This window comes from Neolamprologus brichardi, chromosome 18 (genome assembly GCF_056152115.1).
Source record: "Neolamprologus brichardi isolate AB-2024 chromosome 18, ASM5615211v1, whole genome shotgun sequence".
Taxonomy (NCBI): domain Eukaryota; kingdom Metazoa; phylum Chordata; class Actinopteri; order Cichliformes; family Cichlidae; genus Neolamprologus; species Neolamprologus brichardi.
Genome location: NC_142121.1, coordinates 4434629 through 4458870, shown reverse-complemented (window position 1 = coordinate 4458870; position 24242 = coordinate 4434629). Strand labels below are relative to the sequence as shown.

At 42.3% G+C, this 24242-nt stretch overlaps 1 protein-coding gene across 2 annotated transcripts in view; it reads right to left on the bottom strand.

Moving 5' to 3' along the window:
- Positions 1-24242, bottom strand: part of adcy8 (adenylate cyclase 8 (brain)) — a 151510-nt gene that overhangs the window by 90530 nt on the left and 36738 nt on the right. For both annotated transcript variants that reach the window (XM_087831364.1, XM_087831365.1), the window contains exon 2: positions 7421-7570. In XM_087831364.1, the coding sequence (XP_087687490.1) occupies positions 7421-7570 (150 nt within the window). The remainder of the gene's footprint in view (positions 1-7420; positions 7571-24242) is intronic.

Genomic DNA, 24242 nt, shown 5'->3' with positions numbered 1-24242 from the left:
ACATCACAAGTAAACGAGTTTGTGTTGTGATTTTTGTACTGACACGGTGCCACTTGGCTAAAGCAGAAACAGATTTGGAGTGGGAGCGATGCAGCGTCCCTCAGGATTCTTTTGGCCTCGGGGAGCCGCACCAGAGCCAAGCAACTGCTTCTTTCAGATACTGAATACATTAGAACCAACCAGAACGTCGCGTACAGTGACATCAGTACACGGCACGCACATGCTCAAAAGCCCTGCAGGTTTTTTGGAATATTTTACGCCAAAGGGATGACAGAGGGACAAGTCTAATAGCTGGAAAGGCTCCGAACGAACCAGCTGGCCCTGTTCTACATCTTAAAGACTCGCTGTTTAAAAACACGAGAGGAAATCTGCACGAGGCAGGAGATTAGTTTTGCTCCCAATCTGATAAACTAGTTTAAAGGAATTTTGCACAGAATTTTGACATTGGAGCAGATCTGCCTTTTATTCTCTCTGGTGTGTCTTCTGGTGAGATTTTCACGGGAATGAATTTGTGATAGAGACTAAAGTGATATTCCATTTGAAGAGCCGTAAATCTTGAAGACAACATGATGGTTGCACGTGGGCACATCATGTTCTTTCATTACCATGAATGCACACCGCGCTTCACGATGACTCAGCCCCACATACAGCACTCTGCTGTTGGAATTACTCACCAAAGAGCTCCAAATATGGATTAATCCGCAACTGCAAACAGTTCCCAAAAACTCTACGACTCGAAACACAGACTGAGGGAAAATATGTTTATATTTGATTAGATACATTCAAATACGCCAGGATACTACGAATAATGGGGCTGCAAGGGGCTATGGGGCTCTTGGAAAGATTGTAAAAGGTTTGCAAATAATTGGTGTTTAATTTATAAATGAGCACAAATGTTTCCATCAGTCTGAATGATTCAGTCCATGAGCTCAACACGAGGGGACTCAACTGGCTGCCAGCTGGTTGTATTCTGGTTTATATTCCTATAGAACAGGAAGGCTGTCAAGTGCAAATGTAATAATTAAATGTCAATTTCTGTTAAATTTCTATTTCTGTCTATTCAGACGGAAGCAGATATGTGATTTTCAATGATTTATCACAGTTATTTGCTGTATTATCAGGAACAGATTGCGTATAATTGCTGGCTTGACCACATTCAATCACAGACTGATAACAGACCAACTCTGTTTTATGGCAACATTTGTTGGTTTTAGTGACAATGTTGCCGTTCTTGATAATCTCATTTGGCACCAAAAAGAAAACACTGAAGTGAGGTAACTTTACCTTACTGGATAAAACAGGTTTTGATACATTTTAACTTTGAGGATGTAATTTGCAGTAAAAAAAAAAGTGATAAATTGCAATATATGTTAGTCCAAATACTCAGCATAATGCAAAATGTAACAAATCAGTCAAGTATTGTTTTAATATCGTATCGCGAGTGTCTGGTGATTCCCACCTCGACGTTACACTAGATCGTCTATAATTCTCTGAGAACGTTTGCTGTCATCAGCTTGCACGGTTCCTCTGCAGTCACAACTGTAAGACAGCACACTTGTTTTTCTTCCCTGTTTGGCTCACAGAGGAGTTTCCCAGTAAGAAATAAAAATGCAACCTCATGTGCACTCAGTGAAGCTGCATGATGCTGTCTGAGAGCCCTGGAGAGCCTCTTCAGACCCCGAGCACAAGTGCAAAGAGAGGCTGGCTGAGGCTGGATAATAGCAATGAGACGCACAGAGAGAGGGAGATAGCGACACCGTCCTCTGCTGCGATCGCAGCAATGACAACAGCTCCATCGTTGCTGTAGAAAGAGATTTAAATAATGAAGCAGCGGTTATACAAAGACTGTCATCTAATACAGCGGTCCCCAACCTTTTTTGCGCCACGGACCGGTTTATGCCCGACAATATTTTCATGGACCGGCCTTTAAGGTGTCGCGGATGAATACAACAAAATAAAACTAGTACCGGTACCGAAAAAAAGAAGATTTATTCAAAACACACCTGAAAAGACCCAGGAAAACTGAGTTAACGATAAAAACGATAACAAAATAACGCTGAAAACCGATAAAAACACTGAAAACTATACATTTCACACCTGAGCCTCAACTCTCGCGGCCCGGTACCAAACGACTCACGGACCGGGGGTTGGGAACCGCTGATCTAATACGTAAAAACAAGCATCAGAGCAAATTCTACAATAAAAATCACCACAATCACAATAAAGAAAACCATCAAAATATCATGAACTCTGATCATTTTGAACCTTAACATACGATAAAAAATGCCAGTCCACATCAGCTGTTAGCTTAGCTGATACACATCCAAATGGTACATCTCCATGGAAAATAATGTACATGTTATCCTAGCAGTCCCCACGTTTGTGCATCTGCAAGCCACTTTAAAACCCACATCCATCCAAGCTCCCAGCTAATCACTGTTTCATCTGTTGTCATGGAAACCTGTTCACATCTAATCAGGTGGTCTTCTTGTTGCATTGATTTAATATCTTAATCAAAAAATTACTCTTTTTTATGACACTTTACAACTGTCGTCTTCATGATAACAAACGTTTAAAACTGGGGTATCGACTCGTCTTAGATCATAAGTGGGCTGGACCAGTGAAACCAGTGCATAACGGTGCACAGAACACACCTCATACTTTACATTGTAGCCTCCCAGCATACAGTGAGTAACCAGTGAGCTATACCAGCACCCCGAACAATACTTTTTATTTACATAACTAATCACCCTGACACAGTTCAGAGGGGAAAGTCCTGAGTGGACCCAACAGCAAAGCACTGACAGTTGTTAATGTTATGTAGTATTTTTTGCAAGCTTATGGCTGCAGTGGCAGAGAAAACAAGCTAACTAAACCAACTAAAAGACAACCAGAGCAGCTGAAGTAGGAGGTAAACACTCACATGACAGGAAGAGATACGATGCAAAAATAAAAAGGGATCATAACAAAGACAGAACCCCTCATCTTTAGCAAAGAATAATAACATATTGATCATTCATGCATCCAGCTACATGATCACTTGCTCCACTAGAATCTCAGCTATATTGTTGTTTATGTTTCAGTCACTGGGATCCTGCAGCTTGTGGAGAGCAGAAGCTGATTGGACAGCTCATCTCTCTGACACACCACTGTGGACGTGACCATCAGCTGAGTGTGAAATGTGTAAGAGGAGAGCAGGTGCTTGTGTCGTTGAGCACGCACCGCCCCCTGCTCTCGGCACGCCTCTGTTGTGTTGTTGTTTTTGTTGTGTTGGTGTCTGTGCTGGAAAGCAGAGCGGTGCATCCACAAATTGAGGTCTAGACAGACAAACATTTCAGTGAAGCGTTGCTAATTCTTCGGCTGCTGCGGCGCAACAAAACGCCCTGGGCTTTGGTGGTGGAGTCTCACTGCAAGAAATGTGGATTTTACAGAGTCGTCCTGAATTCACACTGAACCTTTGAACCCTGCGACGTGTCTGTGCTGCTCGATCACACGTCAGCCAAACTCCTGCTGCAATCACACAAGGAGCTCCATTTGAGCAAATAGTGCCGCTTCCTGTCGCAGTACTCTGGGATAAAATATTACAATATAAATTCTATTAACTACATTATGTTTTGGAAACTCTATCAGCAGCTCGACTTCTCCCTCTCTTAACTCCTTTTACCATCTTCGTACATAAGACAGTAATCTTAGTTCCCGTGTTAAACATAAACAAAAGAAATCTGCTGAAATTTTCAACTTAAGTGGAATTTCCAAAGACAGCATACATATGCTGAATTTAGGTATTTTAGCATCACTAATTAACCTAACCTTGGACTGTGGGAGGAGGCGGGAGGTACCTGGAGGAGACCCACACAGGCACAGTGACAACATGCAAACTCCACAAAGGCCGCTCATTTACAGAATTTGTACCCAGTTAATGAAGGTGAAGTAATTTTACAGGAGAAAGAAAATGTATACTTTGACATATATTCATCAAAGTACTCTGTGGCAAATAACTGAGCAATATAATCAGCCACCTCTCCTGTTAATCCTTATCCTGCAGATAATCTTGCAGCTGGTGTGAGATTATCTGCAGGATGAGTAGGAAAAAAATAAGGAAGGCTATCTGATTAGCAGTGACTGATCTTTCCAAATAAGAGCAAGGGGGTTTTGAAGTAGTAAATGAATTGAGAATGCTGCAGTCATCTCAGACAAATAACAAAATGTTAGACAGGGGGCTGCAGAGTGTTTGCTCCACTGGACAGGGACCCTGGTTTGGACAGCTGACAGCCAGCGGACTCAATGTCAGATCAGCTTTGAAAGTCATTAGCGAAGCTTGATTTTAGCTGAAAGCTGAAGCCCTCCAGCAGCTCACTGACAACGTCTGTCTTCATTCAGACTGTACCAAAGATCCACATGGACCTTGTGGTGGATTTTCAATGTAAAGGCTAATTTTGAGTTCATCTGTATTATATTCCCTGCTTATTACTGCTATTAATACTGTTTTTCTTTAGAGTTATTACACTGCAGCTGTCAGGGAAACATCCTTTCATTACTCTTGTCAGGAACAGAAAAATATTTTTTAGACAGCCAAATGTTAAGCTTTCATTTTTGAGGATCTGATGTTGTCTAGTGTTTGCTAAACTAAAAAATCTAGCAGTGCACCAGTCAGCAAACACCATCTGCGTGTCTTAAACATTTGTGAACCCTAATGCAAGACTCAGGAAACAAGAATGAACATTAAGCATTCTCAATGCTTAAAGAATAATGATTCTTTAAGTCCAGAAAGTGTTTACAAAGCGCTAAGGCACAGACGCTACGACGCTGACGTAACAAATGACAAGGGAAGAGACAGGAAACAATAACAGAACCCTAATCCAAAGGTAACCTAAAATTCAAAACGAATCCTTCTAAACTCAAAACCTTATCGACCGGATAAAGCTCTTTGAGGCGACTGCTGTTGTGATTTGGTGCTATATAAATAAACCTGAATCGAACTGAACTGAAGATTGGATCATACTGCTGCAAGCAGAAAACCAATATCTATATTTTTAGATAACTCACAAACTTCCTGTTGTTGATCAGTAAACAGTGAACACCGCCTAAGTGATGGCGTGACGAATCCTACTTCCGGGCCTAAAGTAGTCTGCGTTTAATATGGCTTTTGTGTTGTTAACATGTTTAAAGTTTTGTATTTTCTTCTATTTAATCTCAAAAAGCTCCTAAAACAGTCAGTGATCACTGTTGACCTCCCTCTGCTTTTATTACCACTAATCATTTATTTAAGCTCAGTTTTTAAAACCTTAGCATGTAGCTACAGCCCAGCCCATGCAGCAGTATATGAATGACTAACCTCGTATTGTGGATGGATTATCTCAGTTGTTCTCCTGGCTGAAGTTTGGTCCTTTTACAGCATCCTGCCATGCGATTACATTTGTTCCTGACCACCGAGAACACTCACGCTAACTTTTATCGAGAGGAAAAAAAGTTAGCTTGTTTATGTTATGCTAACATAGCTGTGTCGCTAGCGGTCACGTAGCACATCATTATATACCAGCTAGCCAAACTTCAGTAACCCTACAAACGTCACTGCTGTTTAGTTTTCTGTCTTCATTTATGTTGGAAGTGATAACAGAGCTGTACATTTGAATTTGTTTCCAAAACCCCGCAGTCAGGACATGCTATATTGTATTTAGCTAGAAGCTAGCGAGCTAACTTCCTGCTAACTTCTAACTCCGTTAAATATCATAAATTCCGTTTTCATGGATGCCTGGATGTTAAACTCAATTGTTACAGCTGGTAGAGCAGAACACTGATCATTTTATTAAAGATGAAAGACTTCAGACAGTTTTTCAACTCTCAGTAATGCTGAGTGATCGTTTGATTTATGGACCTGCAGCGGAGTTTAGGCCTAGACACGGCTAGTGACGTCAGACTTAACTACCGGATAATGAAGACCCTACAGTATTCTGGAGAGATGCTGTAACCAGAAATGTGCCACTATGTTCCTGGAACACATTAACAGAAATAACAGAGCCTGATTGGATGTCATTACAGTGTTCTTTTCAGGGGCGGGGCCCTGCTTACTCCATTACAGCCAGCCCAGAGCCTTCCAGGAAACATGACCACTGTAAAAGCTTTCTGTGGCTTCTCAGAGCTTCACTGTCCACTCCAGTGCATACACAACACTATCTGCCACCGTGTGTGTGTGTGTGTTTGCAATGTGTGCGTGCCTTCTGTTTGTCTGACTCACGGCGCGTGTGTTGTCTTATTAGATTGCGTGTTAAGTGTGTGTGGAGCAGGGGCTGCATGCACAGAGACACAGTATGTGCGACAGCATTGAATCAATGCAGCGTCCATGTTTTTCTGCTCTCAGAGGACTCGTTAGCGGTGCTGCTAACACTCGGTCCTGTTAGCTAAAATCCATAATTTGTTTTGGTTCTTTTTTTAAAGTCGCCTCACGCTGAGCTTCAGCATCAAGCAGCAGAGGGTGAAAATGTGCACTTCACACATCATTCTGCTGTAAATTAGAGGATTTCATTGCTGCTGTGGTGCACCAGTGGTTTGTGAAGGTCATTTAGAGGTCACTGCCCAATATCTCTCACTGGAGTTCAAACAGGGGTCAACCTGAAATAGTTTCAGCAGCGGCGTATGAACTCTCACTGAGCAAACAGCACTTAAACAAGTCTACAAGGAGCATTTAGCATGCTAGCCATGCACATAATAGCACGTGCTAGCATGTTGACGGTGGTACGAATCGAGGTACGATTTGATCACATTTAGAATGCATATAAACCACCATGATGGATTCTCAACACTTCCAATACTTCAACCACAGATTCAGAATTTGTCTGATGTGGTGATGGCGTGCATCAGCTCGAGCACAGGCCGGAGACGCAGGATTAAAAATGAGTACAGCAGAGGGACAGTTTGAGCAGGTTGGAAATGAAGTCAGAGAGCCGAGACTGAGATGGTTTGGACATGTGCAGATGAGGGATAGTGGATATGTTGTGCAAAGCATACCGACAATGGAGCTGCAGGGCAGGACGGAAAGAAGAAGACGTCAGAGAAGATTCAGGAGGACATGCAGGAGTTCAGAGGTCGTTAAACTGAGCAAACAGCCTGAGTTTAATCCTGGGTGTCCTGAATATCTGAGCCAAACTGTGTTCCAGTCCATCCAGATTGTAAAGCAAGCATTTTGACCTGGTGGTGATACTAAAGGAGTGTCCCTCCAGCCCTGCTGCTAGCACTCGCACAAATCTTCAAACCTGGCTCTGAACACGCATCCTAAACTTGCTTTCATTCTTTAAGTGTCTTGTGAAAACACACAGAAAATTTTAAACTGCTGCAAATGTATTAAACAAAACACAGCACAGACAGTGACTGACAAATCATCCGAAGCTTGAAAATTTGCAACAAAAACTTGTCTGCGGCTCACCTGTCTCTGGTTCTCTGTCTCGAGTCGCAGCCGAGCTTCGATGCAGCGCCGCGTCTCGAGGAAGGCCTGACGCTGAGCGCGGTCAGACAGGTAACTGATGAATATCCCAGCAGTGTTCATGCACATGAACAACACAGCCTGAGCTGCTATCTAGAACACACAGAAAGAGAGGATTAGGAGATTTGCTTGTTGACACATTTTGGAGTGCAAGAACCAACATTCAAAGCTTCTTTGTTTATATTTACAAATATTCTGAGGCGATTTTATGTCTTTATTAATTAGGCTGAAACATCTGCACAATATTTTTCTCCAACTAAATATTTAATTCTAAAAAATATTTATGAAAAGAAACATTTCAATTTGTAAGATCTTCATCAAGCGTTTGTCAAAGAGAAAAAAAGAGCATCTTTTCAAATCAGTGCAAAACAAATATCAGGCAACAAAAAGTCAAAAATCACAACAGACTTTAAAGCAGTTTGTAACACAAAATACAAACTATCATCTTATATCGATTATCTTTGTATTCAACACAACAACGTTGAGAAAAATCTTTAGCTTTTTACCCAATTAATCTAAAAAATAAGAGGCTCAAAAGCAAATTAAAAAGACTGCAACGAGAAAATCTAATCCTTAATAACAACTAGAAGAACTTTATCATTAAAAGTTTTTCCTGGAGAAACTTCAATCCCAATATTAGTGAGGACGTTTCATAAACGCAACCTGTCGGCTGCCAAGTATAAATAAAGTGTTTGACTGTAGAAATAAGTGACGTCATCATTGATGCGTCTCACAGTAAATCGGTTACATCAGCGGTCTCCAACCTTTTTTGCGCCACGGACCGGTTTATGCCCGACAATATTTTCATGGACCGGCTTTTAAGGTGTCGCGGATAAATACAACAAAATAAAACTAGTACCGGTACCGAAAAAAAGAAGATTTATTCATAACACACGTGAAAAGACCCAGGAAAACCGAGTAAACGATAAAAACGATAGCAAAATAACGCTGAAAACCGATAAAAACCCTGAAAACTAAACATTTCACACCTGAGCCTCAACTCTCGCGGCCCGGTACCAAACGACTCACGGACCGGTACCGGTCCGAGGCCCGGGGGTTGGGGACCGCTGGGTTACATTACTTCTGTGTTTAGCAATGCAAGTTTTCAACCATCTCTGAGTTTTTCCAACATAGGAAAAACCACGTGGGACTTTTAATTACTGTGACTAAAGAAATCACTGAAAGGAAGTTGTGCACATTGGTATCTGCCATTTAATTTTTTGTAACAATAACTAGAAATATATAGACGAGTGAGATTGAGGAAGAGAGAGAGAGAGAGGGGTGGAGGCCGACATTCAACAGAGGAACCCTGCTGATCTCCAGATGTGCGATCGGGGAGGGGGTCCTACCGGCATCACACTGGAAGTCACATGAGATTATTTTCACACAGAACAAAATGATCCTTTACAAATGTGCCACCGTAGCCTAACGAGTCCGCAGGTACTGAAGGCTAACATGTGGAACTGCATGGAAACTGACAAACTCAATGAAATGAATTCAGATCAAAGCTTTAAGTAAATCAGTAACACTGTGACGTCTCTGTCGCATCGAGTTGGTTTTCTATGGTTTTTCTGTTCCCTGTCTTTTTCTCCACTTTGTTGTCTTGTGCTCTCTTCCCTTTTTTGATTTTTTTTTCTTTTTGCAGCAGGTCCTTATTTTTCTACAGCTTTATCTGAAATGCATTTTTTAAATAAATCACGTTAGCAAAAAGTACAGCTGTACAGAGGACGCCATGACCTCAGAGTACTTTAAGATGCATACACAGTACTCAGTAAAATACGATGGCCTGAGGTGATGTGACACGATGAAAGGATTGTTTGCTCGCTGCAGTCCCCGTGGTAATCTGAAGAGTCGTGACGGTGCTGCAAACTGTCACAAACTCCCTTTATGTTTGTGGTGATATGTTACACAGTCTGTCACTTATTTTTACCATTAGAGCTGGATGTGACCCAGGAGCAGCATCGAGACTTCATGCAGTTATAAACTGAGAGAGGCACATACATTGAGATGGTTTAAAGGCCTTGTAGGCCGGAGAGTTTGACGGGATTTGACGTCACACTGACATCTGTCATGGGCAAGAAATCAAATCAGTGAGGGGAAGTCCAGAAAAACTGCAGGAGCGCTGTCAGGTTTAGTTTTCAGTCGCAATAACTCGTCTGTCAGAGATCCCTCATTCAAGCAACTTTTGTCTCACAGTGTACAAACGATTTCTGTTTACAGGGAGCAGAAGCAAACATAGAGAAACTAAAGGAAGCTGCAGCTCACAGGACTTTTTAGATTTTGTGGTGTGTGACGTGGTTTTCTTTATGGGGCTTGAAAAACAACTACAGAAGCCTCGTTTGTCCAAGAGTCCAAGAGTAGCAGTATTATATATTTCTAAAAGAAAGCTGTTTAGCCCCAACACCAGAAGATCAGACCTGATCAAACGTTAATCAGAATGATTTCTTTCGATGATTACTGATAAAACAAATCAATTTAAAGACGCAGCTTTCGCTCTTCATCTGTAGCCACTGCTGTAAAAGTTGGTGACAGCCACAGTGATGTCAGCCATTACGAGCTGAGCACTTTCACTGGCCCCATCTTTAGTGTTTTAAACCATACGTCACTTGTCAGGCGAGTCCAGACAGATACTGATCATCTGTTACACCAATGAGCTTTCAACCACCAGTACAAGTCAATGATCTACGACATCTATTTAACAGCAATCGGACCGTCTGGTACTTGAGCAGGTAAGAAAGGTGCCAAAACGGCGATCGTGGCTCAAGAGTTCGGTGTTCGCCTTGTAATCGGAAGGTTGCCGGTTCGAGCCTCGGCTTGGACAGTCTCGGTCGTTGTGTCCTTGAGCAAGACACTTCACCTACTGCCTACTGGTGATGGCCAGAAGGGCCGATGGCGCGATATGGCAGCCTCGCCTCTGTCAGTCTGCCCCAGGGCAGCTGTGGCTACAATGTAGCTGCCTCCACCAGTGTATGAATGTGAGAGTGAATGAATAGTAGAATTGTAAAGCACTTTGAGGGGTCCTGAAAAGCGCTATAAAAATGCAATCCATTATTATTATTATATAAAACATTAATTGAACATTCAAACTCCTGCTTCACATGTACCGATGCCTATTCACCTTCTATGAAGACCTTGTAAAGACTGATAGTTCCATTAGAATAAACTCAAACATGTAAGATGTATCAGTAAATTAAGTTTTCGCAGAGACATTTGTATTCTTTCAAACACTCTGAGCTCTGAACTGTAAGAGCTTTAGATTAAGTGCAGGTTAAACCAATGAAGCCAGTCTGACATGCACATTAAGTCGTGACTATGTTTGGATAAAATATGTTTGAGATATAAATACATATTCATATGAAAGATTTGTAAAATATTATGTTATGTCTATGTTTTATTAGGGCTACATAACAACATAAGTCAGCATCTTGATTTGGCTATGAAGGAATCCTCGCCTACGTTAGCTTAAAGCACTAATTATTCATTTTGGCCACTTGGGGGCAGCAGAGAGAACTGACCTTGACTGGCAGGAGATGACGTGCATTACATGCATTAATAATAATCATTTGAAATTGTGTTAATCTTCACTCAATGGGAAAGGTTAACGAGTTCTGCAGAGCTGATCATGCTTCTCTAACTGAACTCTCATCCATTACATGGAGTCTTTGATCCATCCTGATACAAAAATATTGATTCATGCAAACTTTAAAGCACTCTGCTCTGACACCCAACAGCAATCCAGAAATTCAGAACACTGTAAGTCTTTGACAAGCAACTCTGAGTACAGAAATGTGATGATCTGTAACTGGAAAGGGAGCTAAAACTGTACATTTCATATTATGCGTGACTGTAATTTAGATTTATGAAGTAATTTCATTGTAAAAACTATGGAAACAAAAAGCGTACTCGCTGAACAAATTAATCTACCGTTAAGGCAGACTTGAATATAGTCTGGCTTTGGGGAAATTAGAGGCAAAATCTAAATAAAAAGAGGAATCCAGAGAGCAGCTGTGTAACATTTAAACCAAACTCAAGTGTCTTCTTTGAAATTTCTGTGAAAGATGACAGTATGAACACTGAAAGCTTTCATCAGCTGTGAGCACATAAAGTGATGTAGGGCTCGGCCCGTTAAAAGCATCGGACGTCGGGCTGATGTAACGGTCTGCAACACGAGCGTGTTCCTGAGCAGCACGGGGGATTTCACCGCCGCCTGACCAGCTTCCTCCTACCTGCTGGAGCTTCACATGATGCAAGCGTTAAAAACACTCACAGAGGAAAACCCTTCGCAGCTTTCAGCCGACTTCCACAAACAGCTCTTCAAACAAGACAAGGATTTCTACCTGACCTGTTTTTTTTTTAAATCATACTTCAGTTGGATGACACAGTGTTTATTTGTTGTACTCTCAGAGGGTTTGTGTACACGGGGAGTAATTATAGTCACGGGCAAGTCTGGACAGGACTCGAGCATCTGCTACCTTCTACAGTATCTCTATAAAGGTCACACAGGACGGCTTCTATTTCCTCACACAAAGATTACCATGTAGAGTACCTGCAGGATACTGATAACACAGCTGATCCATAAATCAATATTATTAGCCAGGTTGATGAGATTTGTGCCTTTTAACATCTTCAGACAAATTACCAACTGGAAAAAGTGGTACATCTCCAAGGCCCAGAACTCCAGGATAATGTAATAATGGACTGTATGTAGAAAATGACATTATGTTTCGAGGCCTGTTGCCATTTAGTTTTTGGGTTTTTTTGTTTTTTGATGTTTTAAATCAGGGCTGGATGGGACTGAGAGGCTGGCAGACATCCACCATAAGGCCTCAGCCTGGTTTATGATCTGCTTTAACATAATTTAGAGTATGGAAACATGCTGTACATGTAAATCATCAGGAACGTGTTTACTGAGGTCATCATCATGCAGGCACTTTGAAGTTATGCACATTTTTCTCTATATAGTCTACGGTCTATACGGGTTTTAGCCCTCTGAGGTCATCATCAGGATGACCCCGACATTCGTCCTGACTTATTAACAGATCTTCTTCTTCTTTTGGGAGCTCCCTTTAGGACCACAGCGGACCATCTGCATCACGTTCACCCTTCCTCCAGTACGCTCGTCTGCCACGCCAACCCTCTGTGTCCTCCTTCACTACATCCACGAACCTCCTCTGAGGTCTTCCTCTCTTCCTCCTGCCTGGCTGCTCCATCCTCCACGTTGTCCAACATAGCCACCTCTGAAATTGTCCAAACCATCTCAGGATCCCTGACTTTGTCTCCAAATCATTTAACCTCAGCTGTCCCTCACATACCAGATACATTGCAGAAGAATAAACACACTTCAAAAAAGTACAGAAAGAATTTTAAGAACATTTATTGTGCAAAACTTTTTTTAAAATAAGTTTTACTTTGGGCGTTTCAGTTCAGCTAAAATGTTCGCAGCCAGGTACCTCACAACATGGATGGAGTGTCTTAATCACATCGTTAAAGCTGCTTTTCTCCACTCTAAGAAACGGCACCACAACTACACGGTAATGGCATTTGTGATATCCACCGCTGATTCGTTTTCTCATACAGAGTGCCTTTGGAAAAGGCTTGGAAAATATCAGTCTGCTGGTGTGCACTTTTTTCTTTCCATTTGACTGAATGGGTGTTTGTGGAAAGCGCAGTTTTTGGCTTTCCTCATGTTGCAAAAAGCTGCTCCGTTTAAAGGTGATAAAACAAATTACTTGTATATCCTCTCTTCACTATTACTGTCTGAGAAACCGTCCAACTTCGGCAAATCGTCGTACCCGTATTATAATTTGACGGCGACTTGTGACTAATACAAACCCTAACATAACCATAAGAAATATTCACAATGGGTTAAAAAAAATTATGTAAATTTGGGGTTTGTGTTACCTACGGAGCCCCGCAAGGGACATGGGAGAAAAAAACAATTAAGACGGACTCGCAAACAAACTCGGGATCTCGCAAAACTTTTAGCCGCATTCTTCGGAGGCCGCCAGCTCGAAGCCGACGGAGGTCGAGGCACGATGTGCCGGGAGAGCGGTGTTCCTCCCGGCTGTAGTAGGTCTCGACCTCCCGTTAAATTAGACATGGTGGGTGTCAGATCTCCGAAAACGTCGCAGCACTTTTGCAAATATGTGATGTCTTGTAAACCGAGCAGGTATCTGACGTTTACACAACTACATTCACGCCTCAAAATATCTTAAAAGTTTATTTTGTGACCCAGAAAAAGTAATATTACAACTAAGTAGCTGCCGCCATTGTTGGAATTCAACTTTTGCGAGATCTCACAAAAGTTTTGCGAGATCCCGAGTTAGTTTTGCGAGATCTTGCAAAACTTTTGCGAGATCCCGAGTTTGTTTTGCGAGATCTCGCAAAAGTTTTGCGAGATCCCGAGTTAGTTTTGCAAGATCCCAAGTTAGTTTTGCGAGATCTCGCAAAAGTTTTGCGAGATCCCGAGTATGTTTTGCGAGATCCCAAGTTTGTTTTGCAAGATCTCGCAAAAGTTTTGCGAGATCTCGCAAAAGTTTTGCGAGATCTCGCAAAAGTTCATTGTAATTTTTTTTCTCCCATGTCCCTTGCGGGGCTCTATAGTTACCCCAGGGCTCGTCGGGCTATATAATAACCCAACGGGCGGGACTGAGATAGATTTTGGTCGCCCAACCGGAGATATCGCTAGCTCCGAGACGTTGGGCTAGCAATTTTGCGAGCCCTGTACCCGCATGCGCAGCATATGTGCATAAACAACGGGTAGGATGGTTTGTGAGGTAGGATAGATTCCCAGAACACCGGCATAATTTGCAGATGATATTTTTCTGCTCAACATCCGACTGCTTAAACCCAAACCAGGCCCATATGACCGACGTCGCACCGGTCTTCTTTATGAGCACCTCCTCCTCCTTCCCACCTGTAAGCTCCATGCTTGCAGCCGCTGCCATGCTTTCGACCAAAACAGGCGCAGTTTGATGACACCATCAACATGCGCTATCGCAGTAGGACGGTATAGTCAAAGTCTCTAGCGTTGGCCAAATTTATATCATTTCTACCGTATACCGTTTATCCCACCGGCCCACCCCTACCTCTGATGTACTCATGTTTTATCTCGTCCATTCTGGTTACTCTCAATGAAAATCATGACATCTGCAGCTCAGCCTCTTGTCCTTTTATCAGTGCCATCGTCTCTAAACCATACATCACAGCACGTCTCACTACCACCCTTTAAGCCTTTCCCTTTCCCTCCTGTTGATATCTTTCTGCCACAGATCACCCCACACTCGTCTCCTCCCACTGCACCCCACCTCATAGTGGATATATTAGACAGAGGGTGCTGAATGTGGAGCTGCAGATACATGCACATAGTGAAGAAGCGTTGCAGTGACAGAAGAGGAAGATGAAGAAGAAGGTCAACGAGAAAGGAATCTGAACAACGCCACATTTAAATGTTTCATTCCAGCTTAGATGAGTATTATTGACACAAAGCACGCTGTAAATCAAAGTGATCAAAAAGCTTTAAAACCGTTTCATTGCTCCCCGCCTGTCTGTCTTTTTAAAAAAAATAAAAGACTGAGAGCTTTTGCTCCCACACTTGAGGCAGAATTGTGTCACAGATGATAAAAACCTCAAAAAGACAGTTCGGTGTCCTCTATCGCTGAGAGAAGTGCTCTGCCGCTGTTTTCCTCTGCAGTGAAATTGCTGCAGTGAGAGCACATTTCAAGAGGAAAAAATGGAGCATGAAGAGGGGATTTTCTGATTTCTGGTGCTTTTCACAGCAGGGTTGCTTTGCAGAGAGCAAGTTGACATTTCATAAGGGTGCTTTTCCCAACTGCCCGAAATCCTCTCCATCCGTCTGGATTGAACTGGATGGATTGGTGTTAACAGAGACGAGAGCCTGGCAGGAGGAGGAGGTGGTGCAGAATACTGTAAATTCCCAAATAAATAATGTCTGGCATCCTTTTAACCTCCTTGGATAATATATACACTGAATAATTACTGTCATTTAGTTAACTGAGGCTGATGTGGTTTTCACATTAGCACTATAGCCCTGAACCTTTCTAGACCAAACAAATGTGTGAATGTAAATATCCAAGTCAGTCATTACCCTGCCAGCTCCGCCAATATCAAATTTAAATCCAACAAAGCAAAGGATCTGATCTGAATCTGATCTTGAACAAAAATAGAGGAAAATCGACCCAGAGTGAGCTCAGAAAAGACCTGAAGGACAGTCAGAAGTACGTTTCACCTAAATCTGATCTGTTTAAAAAGTAAGAAAGGCTGTGGTCAAACAGAGCAACACATTTCACTATCTGGGACAACATCCTCAGTTACGATGAGCAATGAGGGATGAAAGTGAGCTAATGTACGAGAGGTGAATAAAAGGAACAGCAGGTATTGGTGAAGAGGGCATATATAGCCTGAGGCTGGAAGGGGCGTGAATGAGGTGTGGTCCCGCTCCTGAAGTTCAGATAATATCTCCATTTAAAAGAATAATGGTAAATTCCCAGAAACTACATTTAAAATATACCGGTGACTGCCACTGGTACCCCCTCAGCCTCCTAAACGCCTACATCGTCTCATTCCAGAGTTAGCACATTCACAAGAGTAGCAGAAATCTTGACCTTTGACCTTAATGTCAAAGTAACTGCGATTTGAAACCGTTCTTGAGTTAGTGCATTCATAAACTTGGGTCTCCATGCCAACTAGCCACTCACCCGCCCGGCCAAGCCCAGCAGGCGATGACAACATCGCATCGGCCTTTTAGGATTAAGAGGTAACAACATAAACATTGTACTCTTAACTAGCTGCCTCGAGCTTTGTGAGTAAGTAAGAGTCTGAGTGTGCTGGACGAGCTTCAAAGTTTAGTGTCAAACTCTGGTTTGCACCAGTAAAGACTTCAGGACTGGTTGCTGTGATGGGAGGAGGCGCTAACGTAGCACTGCACTGTGTCACACAAAAGGAGCACACGTGCAGCTCCACCACCATGACGGAGAGCTGTTGTTCTCGTTCACTTCCAGCACAAGTAAAAAAAATACATTAAAAGAAACGGATGAAATATATTTCCCTGGTTCTAGTCTGACTTTTTCACCATTTTGAAGGTTTCTTTACAGATTTAGTAACTTGTTTTTATATGTAAAAATGCATGATGTTAACAGTAGCCTAACTTAAACTCCTTAAAATACCTTACTATCACTATTAAAAATCGACCCTCAGTATCAGGGAACATGTATATACTGCCCCGTAATAACAGGTTCATTTATGATTTACCTTGTTAATATTCTTTAAATGACACCCTGAGTATTAAAACAATACAGAACACAGGATGTGAAGCTGTCTCTGGCTTCAATTCAGATCCACCTCAGTGCTTTCTGACTTCAGGTCTCCAAATCTCTGCTTATATAAGTTGACTAGGGCTGCCACAAACATTATTTTGATAGTCGACTAGTCACCGATTATTTTTGCGATTAGTCGACTAATCAGATCATCATCCATTGGACGTAAAACGTACAGCTTATTGCACCAGCAGCATCTGCTCTTATATAACTATCATTAGCTTACAGCTTTAAGTGTTTAAGGTCTGTGCTAACTAAAAATAAAGACAAGATGACAGTTTATTAAATTTTAATGAAATTTGCAGATTGTTTCGGTGAAGTTTAATAAACTCCTTGCTATCTAAAATATAACAGGACACCAGAGTAAATTCTCGAGCATCTCACACTTCTGATAATCAGCTGTCTGCTTGATGTTTATTCAGCTGTGTAAAAACTATAACTTTAATCTCAGCCAAACCGATTTACTCAGGAACAAATAAAATACTGAAAAAAGCCAAACAATAACATTTTTAAGTTATCTAAGTGACTTATATATCATGTTTAACCTGAGTAGGGAAAGACGGCGGTGGGTTTGAAAACGATTTGCCGGGAGTCCGGTGTTAGCCTAGCCCCCGGCTAGCTATCGAGCTGGTGGGTAACAGACGTCTCCGAAAACGTCGGAGCGCTTTTGAAAATATGTGGTGTCTTGATAAACTGAGCAGATATTTGAGGTTTACACAGATACATTCTCGCCTGAAAATATGTTAAACGTTTATTTTGTGACACAGAAAGAATAATAAGAGTAATATTAAAACGAACTAGCTGCCGCCATTGTTGGAAACTGAGCAGGGCTGCGCTATGAATTCTGGGACACAGCTTCTTCTTCTTCGGGGTTTAACGGCAGCTGGCATCCTTGTACATGCAGTGCTGCCATCTTCTGTTTCAGTCCGTTATTACACTCTTAAATCCTACTACTTATTCCTGCGTCTTTTATGATCTTACAAAGCTTCAAACGACACGTCGACTATTAAATCAGTCGTCGACGATTTTGATAGTCGACTAATCGTGGCAGCCCTAAGTTGACCAGCACTGACTTCCCACCTGATCATCATCACAAACCGCCTTAAATTGGTAGAAACTTTCCATCTTCAGCAGCTTTAACATGCTGCACCCATTCTGCACAGCAAAGCTCAAGCATCCAAGAAAACCAACGCTCCCACATTTAAGGGAAAAGGAGCCTTTAAGCTTGCATTTGCTAAAGCTTGTATAAATTTCTCGTCATTAATTCAGTTGATTCGACCCGCCTCCGCTTCAAATACTGCAGCAGGAAACCCTGTGTGGAAAAAAACCTCCTGTAGGCACTTTCACATTAAAAACTGAAAACATGTAGGAGTATCAAAGGCTTTTTTCCTTTAAGCGACACACACACACATGCAGCGCCATCCTTCTGCCAGTCTTCTCCCCCGAGGCTTATCACTGTATCTCACAGAGCATTACGGTGTGTTACTGTGCGTTATTGTGAATCTCTCCCAGGACGCTCTCAGCATTGATTCAATTTCTTGCTCGGCCCCCCCGAAGGCCTCTGCTCCTCCCACGGAGACAAAAATTAAAACCCCCGTAAGCTGCGGCAGCTGTGGCGGCATCCATGTTGTTTTGGAAAAGAGCAGTGCCGGTTTGCCATAAAGGGCATCAGCATGGAAACCGCCGGTGCGCTCATTAAAGGGAAATGCCAGTGATGTGGATGTTTTTAACAAGACCTCATTAGGAGCGCTGGGCCGGGAAGAGGCGCTGCTTATAAACAGCTACATGGAAAATAATCAGGCAGGGTTAATATTAGTAATAATTAACATAATGTCTTCAATTTGGTTTAACCGTGAGAAGGGCCGTGCACCGTGACAAATAAACACACATATCTGTGTCTTTGACCAGCCCGCTCATGTCTGTGACAGGCGTCCGATCTGGGAGCTCGTCTTTCAGTTCAGTTCATGTGGTTTTATTTGTGATCTTTTATTTACTGGCAAATAAATAACCGAGCAATTTAAATCAGCTGTTTCTCCGCCAATGGTCTTAAACTCTACCTTCATGGACTGCAGCTGGCAACGGCAGTCCTCGTTATCCTCTGCACCCTCGATGAGTGAGGTGCACGGGAATCGGCTTTGGTTAAAGTGAGTCCATCCAGCTCTGGGACAAGAGACTGAGAGACACTGAGGAACACTGTAACAGCGACCTGGTCGGCCTTTAGGGCAAAGGTGAACTCCAGGCCTTAAGGTAGGGGTGGGCAATATAAACGATATACGATAGAAACGATATAAATTTGGCCAACGATAAAGATTTTGACTATACCGCTCTATCGCGATAGCGCATGTTGATGATGTCATCAAGCTGCGCCTGTTTTGGTCGAAAGCATCGCAGCGGCTAAAACCATTATCATCTCCAAAATATGCCGACAGTCATAGCAAAGAGACGAAGCACTTTTGAAATATGGGGAAAGCCAAAAACTGCGCTTCCTCCACTTCTGTAACATTGATTCATTAATGACTTTTATCGAGTGGAAAAAAGTTGGCGTTCATCCTCCAGCTTCACTGTGCTAATGTTATGCTAACATAGCTGTGTTGCTAGCAATCATGTAGCACAACATTATATACCACGTAGTCCAACTTCAGTAACCCTACAAACGCCACTGCTGTTTAGTTTTCTCTTCATTTATGTTGGAAGTGATAGCAGAGCTGTACGTTTGAATTAGCTTCATAAATCTCTCAGTCAGAACATGGTATGTCATGTTTAGGTGGAAGCGAGCTAACTAGCGAGCTAACTTCCTGTTAACTTCTAACTCCGTTAAATTTAATAACTTCTATTTTCATGGATGCCTGGATGTTAAACTTAATTGTTACACCTGGTAAAGCAGCAACGCTGATGATTTTATTAAAGATTAAAGAATTTAATTTTTTACTCAGTGTTTGTTTGACTTTGGGACCTGAAGCTGACGGAGTTTTGGACCCAGATTACTCCGCGAAGCTCCTCACTACGGCAGCCGTAATGCTCTGACAATCCATCAAGCAGTGCGGCTTACCAAAGTTGTACTAAAACATTTTTTAACAGATTTCTACAGCTAAAATCAGTTCGAGGTCAGTAAGCACAACCAGAATTCATACATAAGGCACACTCTCGATTTTTGAGGAAATTAAAGGATTTTAAGTGTGGAAAATACGTTATACAGAAGAAAAAAATATATCGTGATATATATCGTTACCGCACATGCTTGAAATTATATCGCGATATGAATTTTAGGCCATATCGCCCAGCCCTACCTCAAGGGCCGGTGTCCTGCAGGCTTTAGATATCACCCTGGGTCAACACACCTGAATTCAATCCAATTGTTTTTTATACAGCACCAAACAACACAACAACAGTCTCCTCAAGGTGCTTTATATTGTAAGGTAGACCCTACAATAATACATACAGAGAAAGACCCAACAATCATATGACCCCCTATGAACACTCCCTTTTAACAGGAAGAAACCTTTGGCAAAACCTCTGGAGACCTTCAAGAGATGTTGAGGAGGTAATTTAGCCATTTAAATCAATGTTGGATCAAGAACACATCTACCGGCACTTGAGGCCTGGAGTTCCCCACCCCTGCTTTGGGGAAATGGAAAACCGTAAGGAATGGGGGCAGCTGGATAAAAGTGATGAAACTTCCAAAATAAGAGGATTGTCTACAAGTAAATCTGTGTATAAAACCAGCACCCGGAATATGGATGTGCAGGAGTAAGTGCATGTGTGCACACAACACGAGTTCAGGAAATGAATATGCATGTGTTGTGCAGCTTCACTAATCTACGAGTCATCAAAAGAGAGAAAACAGACGGAGTGCCTTTCAGTCTGTTGCTGTGACTTTAAACGAGCTTAATGAAACTGTACATTTGCTCTAGTTGATCTCCTCTCCTTCACTTTCCCCCTGGCTGTGTGTTTGTGACTGAAAAGCAGTGAGTACTTTTACAAATATAAAAACAGATGGACAATTTCGTAGTCTTATAGGCCTCAAGAAAAACTGAAAAAGAACGAGGAAAATATTATGACCCAATACGCCTCTGTTCACCTCTTACAGCAGGCAGCAGCGTTCATGGCAGGTGAGGCTGTCCTGCTGCTCTCCTATACTTCCATGCTGCTATGCTTGTGGAGACCAACACTCACCTTTGAGGACAAAATGCCAAAACAAATCCTATGTGTGAGAAACTGTGTCTGCGATGCCGTGCATTAGCAGCAGTGCTCCAAGGAGAAGTGTGGAGGTGTCACATGGTCACCACGTGAAGCAGTTTTCATCTGTTTGTGTTCAAGAGCGCTGACAGTGATGGAAATGTGGATGCTGTGTTTCCTGTCAGTTTTCCTTCTTAGTATTGCTGTGTTGTGTTTGCGCAACAAAAGCTATATAAGTGTCGACTCGTCTTGTCCTTTTTCCGTTTGACCTGCCCTGTGTGAAACGTAGTTACTTTTCCTTTTATTTATTTTTAATGCCATTGTTTTTTATATTTTAGGATGAAGTGAGGCGAGGATGTGCAGCAAAGCTACAGTTATAGTAAAGGATCAGCAGTTTGAAGCATTTCACTCCACAGACACCAACAGCTTCTCTTTGCTGATGTCATGGTCCTGGGTCATGTTTGCCCAGTATTCTTAGTTTTCGTGTGTTTTGTATTTTGTTCTTTATTTTTGCCTTGGTTCCTAGGTTGTTTAGTTAAGATGTTCCTTATTTGGTTACCCTCTGTGTATCTGTGAGCCCTCGTTTCCCCTCCTTGTGTTTTATTCCATGTTTTCCCCAGCCCGTTATGTCCATGCTCTCTCTCCTCCTGTCTGAACCTCTGTGTACTTCCTGTTTTACTTTGACAGTCTCCCATTAGTGTTGTGTTACTCCTGCCGTGTCTTGTTATGATTATCAGCGTCACCTGTGTTCCCCGTGTGCTCCCACTTCCCTCGTTAACCCTCTGTGTATTTATGTCTGCGTCTCCCTCATGGCTGTGTGCCCCGCCGTGTGTTTCCTCGTGAGTTAGTTCCTTAGTACTTCCCAGTTTAGTTTCATATTATTTTGTATCGCCTTTATCCTCTGTTAGCAATAAAGCTGTATTTTGAGTTCAGTCCTGTTTTCCTGTGAGTTTGCGTTTAGGTCCTCTCCTGCCTGCACACAGCCTGATCATGACAGGTGATGTGAGCGATGATGATGCCATCCCTCACTCATTTTGGTTTAACACTTGTTGATAGACTTTAATGAACAGTTACTGTAAATGAGCTGTTTTCTCTCTCGCCCCTCCCTGAGCCTGGTCCTGGTTTTTCCTTCCCACTGTCGCCAAGCGCTCGCTTAACCCTTTAAAACCGGTCAGAGCAGCACGCTCTGTTTTGCGTAACTATTTTTAAATCCCGGTAGCTCTGCAACCACGTGAGCTAGCGCAATAATTTTTTTTGCATTTGAAACCGGAGGAGTTGTACTTACATCTTATGCCATCAGCTTGTCCTCGGTCACAGTTTCCTTCCACATATAGCTTTGCAAAAACTGCATAAAAAGCACTTGCAGCAACAAAAACATAATATTCCAGAAACACGCTTTGCTGATCCGATCAGCTGTTCATAACACTTCCTACGTTGGAATAGACGTCAGCACGAACTATCGCATGTCCACCATGACCTGCCCGAAACCGGAAGTTTTCGCGGAAATGTAGTTTTTTACCATCAGGGCCTCATGAGCCTATACTGGTGTTTTTAAAAGTTATCTTTGACTTTATGACTTTCTGTGTGGTTTCTGGGATGCTTAGGACTCATATTGCACTGCTGGAAATAGTTTATTTTGATGCATATGCTGCTTTTTTGCAAATTTGCATTATAATATTTATTTTCGTTTTTCCTGCAGTGTATAAAAATTGGTGTATTTCAAAAATAAAACTATGAAGACACTCAGAATAAATTTCCTGTGGTGGGAAACTATTTTGTGCAACTTTTTTGTATTTACAGTTTTGAGGGATAAGCCTCTTAAATTTCTCTAACTAGAAATATATGTTAAAAAAACAAAAACGATTTTCAATTTTTTTGTAGTTTATTGCACTTTTTTGCAATTTATGTAATCACTATGCACTTAATTCATACATATTATTAAAATGTAGGCTGTAATGGTTGTATTGATGTATAGCAACTTGAAATGCTCCCAAAAATGGCTCCACAGCATGTAAAAATATAATATAAGCTCTGGCGGACTTGGTTCTATGGTAGGTCTTAAAGGGTTAAAAAGGGTCGTCAGATTGTTACAATGTTCTTTATCCTCCAAAACAAAGCGCCTTGAGGCAGCAGGCGTTATGTAATGAAAGTGAACTGAATTGTGCTGTTGTCTTTTTACTAAGCTTCTTGGCAACGACACAAATATAACACAGCAACACTACAAGAAGCAGACAAGAAGATAAAGGCTAATGCTAAAAAACTGTGTCTTAACTGTTAAGATGCCGTTCCTTCTTTCTACAGTGGAGTCAGGCATTGTTGTAATCCATGGACAGTTTATAATGACCCAAGATCGAAAAACAGACCAAACAAAGACACGCTGCCGAGAACGAGACAAAAATGTACATCTGTGACGTGCTGAGGGAAGGAGTGCGGTGAGGATGAGCGTGGGAACGTGTGAGCTTGTCACATCAGCAGGATAATCAGTAAGCGCTGATGTTTAACCCAACGAGACGAGGGAGCGGGCAGACTGCCAGATCTGCCGCGAAGCGAAACACAAACACCCACCCCGTATCAATATTTCAGAGCTATCAATTACATTCCTGCTCAGCAGCTGGCCTTCTCATTTTACATTCACGGCGGAGACTTAAGGATACCAGAGGAAGACGTCACGACCGCACAGGCAGATTTACAAGGTGTCGAGGCCTCGGTTTAACCTGCTTTTAGTATCTGATGACAGCTGTATGAAAACATGCGAGAGGAGCAGGCGGCTGGGAGCGGCCGAGCTAAACCCCCTGCAGCCGGCGGCGGTCTGTGCAGAGAGCACCCCTCAGCCAAATGAAGGGATTTATTCTGCAGCTCAGACGTGTGGAAGAGGACGGCGAACGATTAACTCAGATCCGCAGATCTCTGCAGACGTGATGAACGTACTCCAGTCAACACAGGCCTGTCAAAGGATATTACATCTGAAATATGACGTGTTTAGGTCGGCCTCAGTTCATCGGCATCTGATGTTTGCACAGAAACTTTGTAGAAAAACAAAACTACAGCTTTGTGTATTTGTTCAGCGGACAAACATTCAGCATCTATTCCAGCGATACAAATACGTCTGGGCACGGCGGCTTTAGTTTAATTAAACCTCTGCTCACTCAAAGAACCTGATTTCAACATCATCGAAGAGATGAAGGGTGCTGCTGCAAGCTTTGCTGCAAGCTTTGCTGCAAGCTTTGCTGCAAGCTTTGCTGCAAGCTTTGCTG